A 12,128-nucleotide genomic window follows, 5' to 3' on the forward strand; every position below is an offset into this window, starting at 1 on the left:
TTCCCTGATTGACAGAGAACTGGGCCCACTTAACAGAAGTTGTAGTTACTATCTGAAATTAAGGACCTTAGATTCATAACTAGTGGAGATATTGAACAGATTTTATTGGAGCATCGAAATTGGCTCCCGATCTCCAAAGTTACTTTTAGCTCTTGGATAATTACAATGTTAGTCTTGGCGAATGTCCATCACTTTACGAAAAATGGGATTGACGTATTCTTGCAAAAGTGGCCATTAGCTGCTCAGATTGAATCACCAAAGAGAGATCTCCAGGCCTCATGCAGAGTGACAACGAATAGTAGGGGGTCCTTAAACTTGAAAGAGAGTACCACAATCTCAGTTGGTAGTAACACAGGGAAAAGAGTGATTAAAATTGCAGGACAAGAGGATCAAAGACCTTTTAAATCGAGAGGGAAAGCTGAATTGGCACAATGGAGCTGGGTTGCTGGATCATTGAATGTTCCTAAAGGAAATAGAAACTTCCCATGCTGCAGACGTAGCCCCTGGGGAAAGATCCTGTCCCAGAATGTGGCAGGTGTAGGAAACCCAAGTTTTAAACTGAGTTCGCTAATGATTTATAGTCCATGGATAATCTGCCTTCAGGAAACATGGAGCTGCATAGATTTTAGTTTTGGGAATTTCTTTGTTTTCTGTTGTGCAGCAGAACCCTCAATAAAAGGTCACCTAAGTGGGGGCATAGCTATCCTGCTTAGTAACAGTACAAACTGGAACCCATTGATTTTTATTCACTCATCTAAACTCTGTATGTGTTTAAAACTGAGCCTGGGTCAGCACTCAACCTTCTTTTGGTAAACGTATACATTCCGCCAGGTAGGCCTTCCGATTCTCTTGTTGACTCCTTCTTTTCTTTTGCGCATAGAATCAGTATCTCTGTAGATTGCATATTGATAATTGTGGTAGGTGATTTTAATGCCAAAAATTCAAATTGTTCTTCGCTGGCCTATAGCAACCGAGAATTGGAAGATGTATGATGATCTATTCCTGAAATAATATTGCCAGCTCATACTCGATCGGATAGGAGAGGGTTGAGTGTTTTGGACTGTTTGAGAACCAATAACTTCGTTATATTAAATGGAAGATTTCCAGATGATTCTCCTGCCTCCCTTACTTTTCATGCTGCTCGGGGGCAGTCACTTTTTGATTATGTGATGGTATCATATAAATTCTTTGGAGCATGTACCCAGTTTAATATACTGAGGAGGGAATGGAGTGACCACAGGATCTTATCAGTGGGTGTTAATCTGCAATTTAAGATGCTTGATCATTGGAATCCGAGAAATGAAACTATTCCACTATGGAACAAATGGACGTAATTTTGGTCAAATAAAAATCTAACATGCTTGGGAAGATATCTTAAAAAAGCGCGCTCTAATCCTGGTCAGGAAAATCCCATTAACCTGTATGAGAAGTGCTTGGCACAATTTAGATAATGTGGAAGTAAAAAAACTGCCCAATGTTATTAACCACCTGGTGGTTACATCAGGGAGGGTTTAAAAGCTAAATCGGGAATTGAATGCTTTAACAAGGGACCAATTTAATCAAGCATCATTGCCCAGGCAAAGGGAAATGAATAGGTTATGGCGGGCAAGAACCGGATTTAAGGCTTCCGAACGTAGGAGGGTGGAGGATTCAAAATGGATCAAATTGAGAGAGGTCGCACAGTCCAGTGAGTCACGTAAATATTGGGCCGTTATTGCCATATTCTGTGATAGTACGACTAAGGCAGAAGGCATTTTAATATCTGATGCAGAAAGGACCCAATATATATTCACAGGTATATGCACTAAATATTAGGAACAGTTTTAATTTGGAGCCAATGCCTAGCCCTCCTTGGCAAATATCTATGGCCCTCCTTCCTGTAAGGAAATAGAGTTTTATTAAAGGGGCAAGGTACTCTGGTGCAATGGGCCCAGACTATCTCACAATAGCAATCATTAAACAAGATAGCCTGGCATGGGCCCATTTCCTTTACCAGGTGTTTTCTTACTGCTATCCCATCCTCTTGGAGAGGACGTATAGTGGTTCCACTAGATAAAAAGGGCCCTAAGACTTCTCCTGCCAGCTTTAGGCAGATTTCCTTACTGGATGCAACAGGAAAACTGTTTGCCAAAAACATACTCCTTCACCTCCACGATTGGGCCTTTGGTAATGATCTAGTCCCCATAGAGCAAGCGGGATACCGTGAGCATAGTGGCACTATGGATAACATTTCTGCCTTACAAACCCTGATTGAAAAATCTCCAATAGGTAGGAGAATGGCGTTTTTTGTTGCCTCTATAGATTTCTCCACACCTTCGACCGGGTTGACCGTGGGACGCTGTGGAGAAAACTGGCTATAATGGGGATCCCAGGGCATTTGTTAAGATTGATCATAGCATTGCATCCCTCTACATGGACACAGGTCTTGTTGAGAGGTAATGAGGGCCTCATAAGTAAAGTGGTAACTCACAATGGGTTGAAGCAAGGATGCCTATTAGCCCCTCTCCTCTTTTCCTCGTACATCAATGATTTGCCGAGCCGGGTTGGGCAGTGTAAAGGTGACTCACCAAAATTAGGCCCCATGGAATTGAGTTATCTGCTTTAAGCGGATGACATTGTCATATTGAATTTAACTCCAATAGGTTTGCAAAGGCGTCTGAATGAGTTGGGTAATTACTCTGATGATAACTTTTTAAAAAGCAAAAAAGTTATTTTTAGGTCTCAGAGATGCAGGGTCAGAAACAATATTTATTGTTTTTTAAGTAAAAATAAACTTGAGGTTGTGAAGCAGTACCCGTATCTGGGAAGAATTTTCACAAGTGAGTGCTCAAGCAATTATCACATTGACCAGTGCAGAAGTAAAACTATATCCCAGGCCTCAGCACTTGGTGGGCTATATAAATGTTGTGGACAAAGACACTTTGTACATGTTTTATCTGTTTATAAAATCAAAATCCAGCCATCATTGAGCTCCACATGTGAATCAGTGGATGCACAGCAGTGGGATGTATTTGAAAAGGTGGAAGGGTGCATTTGGCGCCAAATTTTCAATTTGAATTGTGCAGCAAGAATAGCGGCCCTTCGGCTTGAATTTGGGCTTCTCTCAACTTATGTGTTTGCCATGGCAGCATGTTTAATGTGGGGAAACGTTTCATTGGAAAATTATGCAAGTTCTGTTTGGGTTGCGCTAAGACACAAAAATGTTGTCAGCTTGAGAGAAAAAAGTGTTGTATTTAGAAATTATGTGAAAGCCTTAGACTTCTTTGAAATTGGGTGTAATGGTATATGCTCTCAACCAAAATCTGCATGGAAAGCTTTAATAGAAAAAAACAGTCATAAGATAGCATTATCTTTGTGTTCAGGCCACTCTTGAAACAACATAGTAGTGGGGAGTTGTATGTATAAAAACTCTGACCCGTATGTTCTATGGAACATCCCCCATGGAGCATGTAGAACCATTTTACTGTTAAAAGATGAATTTGCTCCATTTGCAAATTATTACTGGAGCCTGGGAGGGATTATACAGGGTGAATAGACTTTGTGATCTATGTGAAAATTGGGTTCAGGATTTAAATCATGTATTATTTGTTTGCCCCTTATTACAACCTCTATGACATAGATAAATAATATATAATTATAAAATATAACATTACTACCGCAGAGGAGGCTCGGAATTGTTTATTAGCCCCCTTCAGTATTAGTATGTTAAAAATGTTTAGGTTTTGCTACCTTGCTCTAGTGTTAGTGCTTTACAAAACCAACATACAGAATAAAATCAAATGGAACAAATGTTTTGATGCTTGGCGCAGTGTACAAGAGCATAAGTTTTCTGCAGCAGAAACTCATGTATGTGCTTATTAGCAAATTATGTGGCACTCTCTTAGAGCTGCTCTCTGGGATGGACAGGCTCGATTGCTCAGGCCGTTCACTCTTGAAAGTAGGTAAGATTCCAGTCCACTGTTCCATAGGTTAACACACATGTCTATTACCCAAATTGCCACTCTTTACCTGCTTGCACACAATACTGCTTACCTTTGCTCTAGCTTCTCTTCCAGCCTCTGCTTCTGCAGCCATTGCTCTCTGTAAACTATGTGGGAGCTTTACGTCCTTTATTTCTACTCGTTCAACTTTTATTCCCCAATCTTTCGTAGCAAAGTATAGACTGTGCTGTAAAAAGGTAAAGGAGTTAGGAGTACCAATTAGATCATTTCATAGATGAAATTCTTTCACATAGTTTTACCTGCTCAACACCAGTATTTCTTGTATTTTGATTTTCAAAACAGGATTCTAGTTTTGATTTCAGAATAATTGGACAAATTCAATTCAGTGTGCATAATTTGTTATTGTCAATTTTAGCTGTTGCCACACATCATAGACAAAAATGTTATTTACTTGGCAATTTTACAGGCATTCTCATCAGTATGCCAGATGCCTGATGATATAAATAATAAGCTGCACATCGGCAGTCTGCTAAGACTGTGGGTAAGGGTGAGGCAATTTCAGACGTTTCAGAATTTTACATAATTTTTAAGTCTTTCTTGAGCTCTGAGTTGTCACCCACCTTATGTGTACAACAGAAAAAGAGATTTAAGAAGCATGACTGAGAGGGACTTTGGCTCCGCCCACATGTTCATCTTCCTCCTTATAGGTTGTGATTGGGCAAAAGTTGCGAGCGTCTAGTACTTGCATTGCACAGACTTAGCTCAACAGAGTAGGCCTGAATAGTTATTGTGACATACCAAAGATCAAGGCTCTAGGCCTCACTGGTTCATTGCCAAACATTATGTCAGATTCCTGAGGTGTTATTATTTATTTATGCGTGAAACAGTTATGTTAAAGACATTAGGCCATTATTGGTGGATTGATAGTACAATAAGTTAAAACGTGTAGACAAGTGTTTTCTCACACAAAATAAAAAGAAGGAGGGTCTGGGAGCCAATAAAGGTCCAGTACCTAGGCTCCGAAGGCAATTGTGTAATGTCAACCACGAAGGTACTGTAGACGGACAATACTATAAAATGATAGCTCAATGAGGGGAATACTACAGATTTTTTTTTGCCCTCACACACTCCTAGGGATATCATGCTTCATCATTGGGCATTGCTCCTCGTCGGTCCATTGCTACAATGCCCTATGGGCCCGACGAGTCACTTTGGTGGATATCTTTTTGTGATTTGGCATACGATGAAAAGGTGTGTGTACAAGGGTGTAATGGATGTGTTGGGTGGTCAAAAGTAGGAGAAAAATGAATAAAACTGTCTAGGAGATACCAAAAACCTGATTTAATGTGGAGGTTCTCCTGACAGGATTAAAAGAACCAAAAAATGGTTAGAACTACTGAAGGTGTGTAATGTGCCCTAGTAGATATGAGTTCAAAAAATTTTTATTAGGTCAGCATGTTTCCTGCCTTTTCTGATCCCTAATGGATCCACAGCACTTCATCAGGACAAGAACAAAGGTGGGTGGTCAGCCTACCCAACAACGTGATATAGGTATTTCACAGTGTTAAAAATCATGAGTTGAGAACCCAAGAGCTACCCTCCTCCGCTCGCTCTATCCTGGCAAGTAGAGGGTAGGTCCCTGGTCCTCCACGCACTGATAACATTCAGCAGCAGTGCGCTTACCTCTGCATCAACCAATGGGGATATTGATGATTGTCTCATTGGATGAATGATCATAACCTATCTACTCTAACACCAGGTATTTTTACCACTGCCAAATACCTACATCACATTATAGGTGTGGGGTAGGCTCACCACCCACCTTTGTTCTGGTCCTGACAAAGCGCAGTGGATCCATTATGGACCAAAAAAGGCACAAAACATGTTAACCTAATCACATTTTTTTACACTCGTAGTTACTAGGGCACATTACGCTCCGCCAGTAGCTTTAACAATTTGTCTGGTAATTTAATCCTGTTAGGAGAACCTCCACATTAAAACAGATTTTTGGTATCTCCTAGACAGTTTTATTCTTCGTTCACCTACTTTTGACCACCCTACACACACATTACACACTCTCACACACACCTTTTCATCGTACAGCAAAATCAAACAAAGATCCCTACCAAAGTGACCCTTCGTAGGGCACGAAGGGCATTGCAGCGCTGGTCCGACGAGGAGCAATGCCCAATGATGAAGCATGACATCCCTTGGGGTGTGTGAGGGCAGCAAGAAATACTCTGTTGGATTCCCCTTCATGCTCATTGTGCTCTCATTTTGCAATATCGTCCATCTATCTCCCTCTTTCTTTGCCCTCGCTTTTCTTTAGGAATCGTACCTTCGTGGTTAACATGACAAGTACTGTCTAGCTGGGATTCCCATAGATTACCTTTGTAGGCTAGGATTTGGCTTTCCGCTCTGATAAGTCCTGTATTTTTTCAGGATTTGATTGTTTTTTAGGTCTGGATTGACAAAGCAACTGTCTTCAAAGTCTTATCAGATCACCTAAAAAGAGCTGTAAGAAGTAGTACTAAAACAGGGTCTCTTGCTTCACCTACATGTTGCTCTTCTCTAGAAGGATTTGATTGAACAATTGTTGTGTTCGTTTCACCTAGAAGTAGTTCCTTCTATCGTAACTGACAGGCATCGTTAATGCAGACACAAGATAATTTACAGTAGGAAGAGTCTTTACGTGGATATTATTGAATTGCTTGCCAAAAACCATACATTATGAACTCTCTGTCATATACATTCGGAATGGCTTTCAGCTTGTGGACTTCTTGACAAACACCACATGCAGGGGCTTTACATTGTGAATCCACTGACAAATGCAGTAGGAAGGGGAGTCACATTGTGAACTCAGAGAAATTAAATAGGAAGGTGTTTTACATTGTGAACACTCTGCCAAATACAATATATGTGAGTTTCACATAGTGAATTGAAGACAAACAACATAGGAAGGGGCTTTTCATTTTGAACAATTTGACAGGTACATTAGGCATGGGTTTTATATTGTCAACCCTCTGGCAAATGCAATAGGAATGGATTTACTATATATAGCCATTTTAGGTCCAGCCTTAGTAATTGCTAGGCGTATTTAGAAAGAGACTTAATATTAATTTCAGTGTATACAATGTATAAATTGGGTCTGCCTTAATTGTTTGATGGCTTTATTTAATAAGATACCTCAAGGTAATTGTTAGGTTCATGTTATAGTTAGAAGGCTTACTTTTCTGATTGCTAACTGTGGTGCTATGGTAGTAGGCTTCTCATTTTGCCTTCTAAACAACTTGGCAAAGCCTTTAGTCTTAGTCTTTTTGACTCCCCCTCTCACTTGTGAACTTTGCAGCTGCCACCTCATTGCGCAAGCAGGTCACTCAGCCGTGCTTGTGCCTGTCCCCTGAATCGCGCTCCATTGCTGACTACTACCAACTGAACCTCACATAGGCATATTCTGCTTACCAGGTGAAGGTAGGAAAGTTTTATCTCACTTGCATTGAGGTGCAGAATTGTGTATTTTTAGGCATCCTCCCATTGGCAAAGTCCTAATAAATGCCTGTGACTTTCATTTAGGCAGTTCCTTGAGCACAAACATATTAGCAGGTGCATGGATGTAGAGGTCATAATACCCAAACAAAGGTCGTATACCTTTTTAACCATATCTAGGGTACCTATGAATAAAATATTTGTCCTTAGGTTTACTGTAATAAAGGTAATCCTGGTGTAATAAAGGTAATCCTTTCCACATAGAAGGATTTAACTTGTGGTTTATTTAAGAATTGTACAGGTTCAGCATCAACGGTCCAGTCTCCAGCTCAGCTCTGGAACAAATGTACTTCAGCATAAGAACATTCCAACACATAGTAAAATTCCACTAAGCAACATTATTAACTAAATTACAACACAACTCCTCTACAAGGAAAACAATAATAATGAAGACAATAATAATAATAATAATTATAAAAAAATGACTAAGATAAAAATTGGAAAACGAAGATAGCAACATAAAGTGAGCTGGTATGTCTCACAACTAATTATTACGATGATAATACACTGTTCATTGCAAAATGTAATCTTTGAATTTCATAGGAATATGTCTATCTCTTTGAGTAAGTCTCCTAGAATCAGGACTTTTCCTAGAGATATGTTCATCATCGTGAGCACAATCATCAAGCTCATCACCAACGTTACAGCCACTACCTCTAAAACGCACATCAGTGGACTTCTTAAAACACTTCACAAAACATTTGTCTTAATGGAAACAATTGTGAAAGGACCAATGAAGGAAGATTTACCTTTCAAGGTATGTTTAGGATTTCTCACCAAAACCCTGTCACCTACATTCCACTTCTTGCTCTTAACTTGCATCCTGGAGTCATAGTCTGCCTTATACTTGCGTTGATGTTCCAAAATTCTCTTATGTCTCACCTCTTCAGAAACTGCAACACCAGAACTCACAGGCAACCAAGAGGGATTTAATTTGGAAACAGACTTCCTACCTCTTAAAGCTTCAAAAGGTGACAATTGAGTGATCGCATTGGGTGTCGTGCGATGTGCCCACCATGTATCTCTTAAAACGCTACTGAATGAAACTCCAGAGTTAAGAGATCGTTAAGAGATCGTTGGGCACAATCCTTAACAACTCGATTAATTCTCTCAGTCAAACCATTTGCTTGAGGCGCATACAACTCTGTTTTCTGATGTACGATGTTGTAATCTCTGAGAAACTCACACATCTCATGAGATACTAATTGTACGCATTATCTGTGATTAAAAATGTAGGTATACCTTCAGAGACAAATACATCTTTGAGAAAATCATTAACAGTTCTAGTGTTCGCAGAAGAGACACACTTTGTAACAACCCACTTAGAGGTGTAGTCAACAAGCAGGTTGACAAAACGCTCATATGACGGCAACAATTCAAAGGGTCCCATAATGTCTAAACCTAATTTAGACCAAACCGCATCTGGAACCTCAACAGGAGACAACGGTGCCCTACTGATAACATGTGACTTATCACTTGAAGCACAGGATACACACTCTTTGACAACATCTTCAATCATGTGATCCATGCCAGGCCAGCAATATCTCTCCCTCACTCGAGCCTTAGTAAGACTCCGCCCCAAGTGACCTTCATGAGCTGTGTTAATAATCCTGCTTCTAAATTCCACTGGAGGAACCACTCTTTCACCTCTCATAAGATTTCCACAAATAAAAGAGAGTTCATCTCTGACGGACCAATATGCTCTTATCTCATGATCCAGAGTTTTGTAATCTGGCCAACTCTGACTAATCCATAGCCTTAGTGATTCCAAAACTTTATCTCTGTCTACACCTTCGGTCCATGCCTCATGCGTCAAAGAAGGTTCAGCAACCCAACACACACTTTCAACTTCGTTGCCACTAACTACTTCCTCTACAGGCAATCGAGAGAGACAATCTGCAGTCTTGTTACTGGATCCTGGTATATACTGTACTAGGAAATTATACTCTTGCAGCCCCTCACTCCAGCGCTTAATTCTGGGTGTAATATGTTTACTTTGTCTGCAAGAGAATATTTGAACAATGGGACGATGATCTGTCCTAACTAGGAAAGGTTTTCCCCACAAATAAAATTTAAAATGTTGTACAGCCCAAAAACGCTCAAGGTTTCTCTCTCAATACAAGAATAGTTGGTTTCAGCATCCCTAAGAGCTCTAGATGCAAACACTACTGTTCTCTTTCTCATCCATCACTTGAGAGAGAACAGCACCTAACCTCTTTAGACTAGCATCAGTATTCAACACTGTTTTCCTAATGACATCAAAATGCCCTAGAGTAGGCATTTTTCCAATCTCAGTTTTAATCACATCAAAATCCCTCTGACAATCACCAGAGCATGTGAAATGTGATCCTTTCTTCAATAGCGCTCTAATGGGTTCTGTTACACAAGCAAATCCCTGTACAAATTTAGAATACAATTCTGCAAGGCCTACAAACGACCTTACTTGTTCTTTGTCTTTTGGCGTAGGAGCATTTACGACACACTGTGCAAGTTCAAATTTTGGTTGAATGCCATCACCCGAGATCACATGACCTAAATATGAAACCGTTTCCACTCCAATACGACACTTTTCTTTCTTCAGTGTTAGTCCCTTTGCTTTCAGCATCTCCAAAACCTCAACCAATGTTTGGCTATGTTCCATCTCTACTTTTCCATAAATCAAAATATCATCTTGGAAAAACATAATATTACTTATGCCATCCAAAACTTTCTTCATGACCCTCTGGAAACATGCCGCTGCTGATGCTAGACCAAATGGCATCCTTAGAAAGCGGTATGCTCCCACAAACGAAGAAAGATGTCTCGAGTCTTTATGCAATGGGATCTGATGATAAGCAGACGATAGATCCAGCACACTAAAAACACGCGCCCCTTTAAGTGTACTAAGAGACTCGGAAATATTGGGTAAAGGCTATCGATCCACCCAAATCCACTCATTCAAACTCCACAAGTCAACACACATTCTGACACCTGCACCACCATCCTTCGGAGCCAAAACAATGGGCACCAACCACTCTGAAGCTTCTATTTCCTCAATAACCCCTAATTTCAACAACCTCTCAAGTTCAGATTTGAGTGGTCCCATCATCATGTTCGGCAATTTTCTTACTTTGTGCACACAAGGTACCGCTCGGTCTTTTAGGATGATTTGGTGTTCAAATCCCTTAAGACAGCCTAAGTTATCAGTAAAGACCTCAGGAAACTTGTTGAAGTACTCACAATTTTGATTGTCAAACACACCTTTGTCATTCTCACAATCTACCAACATGACTTGCTCCTTAGGATCTTTAGCATTTGGATTAAGCATAATACCAAGATCACGTTGATGTCTCCACCCTAATAAGTTGTCTCCTCTCTCAGCCACATAGACTTTTCCTACCGTATTTCTGTTCTTGAATTGAATGCGTGCCTCAACATATCCTAAAACATTAATTTTTGCGCCTCCATAGCTAACAGGACTAATGTCAGGAGGAAGAAGCACGACACTATCCAAACCTACAACTTCATCCCACTGCTTGTTGCCAATCATTGTGAAGGGAGAACCAGAGTCAGCTAGAACTACAAAGTCAAAATCATCAACTACGATTTTGCACTCAGGCATAGATAAGTTTCCTACATCAATTTCACCTTTACTATTGTCAACGCTCAAAATTACTGTACGCACAACTTCAGTTTTCTTTTCTGCATTGCGAGTTGATCTACAGACACAAGCATAATGTCCTTTGACTCCACACTACCTGCAAATAGATTCTCTAGCATAACAATGAGGATAATTTGAAAAGTGTGCAGTGCTCCCACACCTAAAGCACTTTAGTTTTAGGCAGATCTTTGGAGGTTTTTTCATTCTCACTTCCATTGAAAGAGTTGGAATTGGGGCGAATCTCTCGATCAGTCTTGGTTGGAAAATTCTTAGGATTCTTAGGAAAATTACGTGCACGTGAATCTTTCTCAAAAGTTTGAGATTTCTCAGGAGGAGAGATCTTAGCTACATTTTCTGAACACTCAAGATTTTCCGCTTCGGTTAGAGCATGAATATCGCTGGAACCCTCTTTTTTATCATCGTGACCCTTCCTCATTTCTTTCACCCAGGAAGAAGTATTTTCCATACCCTCAACAATTGCAACAGCTTCAACAAGCGTAGGATTTTTAGACAAAAGTTTCTCCTGCACCCGAGTACTGTTTGTGCATCACACTAATTGATCTCTGACTAGAGAATCTGAAAGATCTCCAAAGTTTGTGCTAAAGTTTTAAGAGATGCAACATAACTTTTTACTCGTTCATTACCTCCTTGAACTCTGGTAAAGAATTTATGCCTCTTGAGAACAACATTTATACGAGGACCAAAATACCTCTCTAACATCATCATGGACATTTCATACACATCATTAGATTCGCCTTCCCCTGTTCCAACAGGAATAAGATCCATACTATCATAGATACTTCGTCCCTCGACCCCCAAATTATGTAGTAGAATAGCTTGTTTCCTAATAGCTGAAAATGTTTCACCACCAATGGCCACAATGTAGGAATCAAATACATTTCTCCACCTTTTCCACGGAAGATTAGGGTCACCTTTTTCAGAAAGGAATGCTGGAGGTTGGGACATACTTGTTGAGGAAGCCATGTTAACTTAAGTCTAAT

The 12,128-nt window shown here is 40.1% G+C and overlaps 1 protein-coding gene across 2 annotated transcripts in view; it reads right to left on the reverse strand.

Moving 5' to 3' along the window:
• Positions 1 to 12,128, reverse strand: part of LOC146805739 (stomatin-like) — a 475,458-nt gene that overhangs the window by 150,155 nt on the left and 313,175 nt on the right. For both annotated transcript variants that reach the window (XM_085623041.1, XM_085623040.1), the window contains one exon: positions 4,033 to 4,167. In XM_085623041.1, coding sequence (XP_085479167.1) covers positions 4,033 to 4,167 — 135 coding nt within the window. The remainder of the gene's footprint in view (positions 1 to 4,032; positions 4,168 to 12,128) is intronic.

This window comes from Triturus cristatus, chromosome 8 (assembly GCF_964204655.1).
Source record: "Triturus cristatus chromosome 8, aTriCri1.1, whole genome shotgun sequence".
In the NCBI taxonomy this organism is placed as follows: domain Eukaryota; kingdom Metazoa; phylum Chordata; class Amphibia; order Caudata; family Salamandridae; genus Triturus; species Triturus cristatus.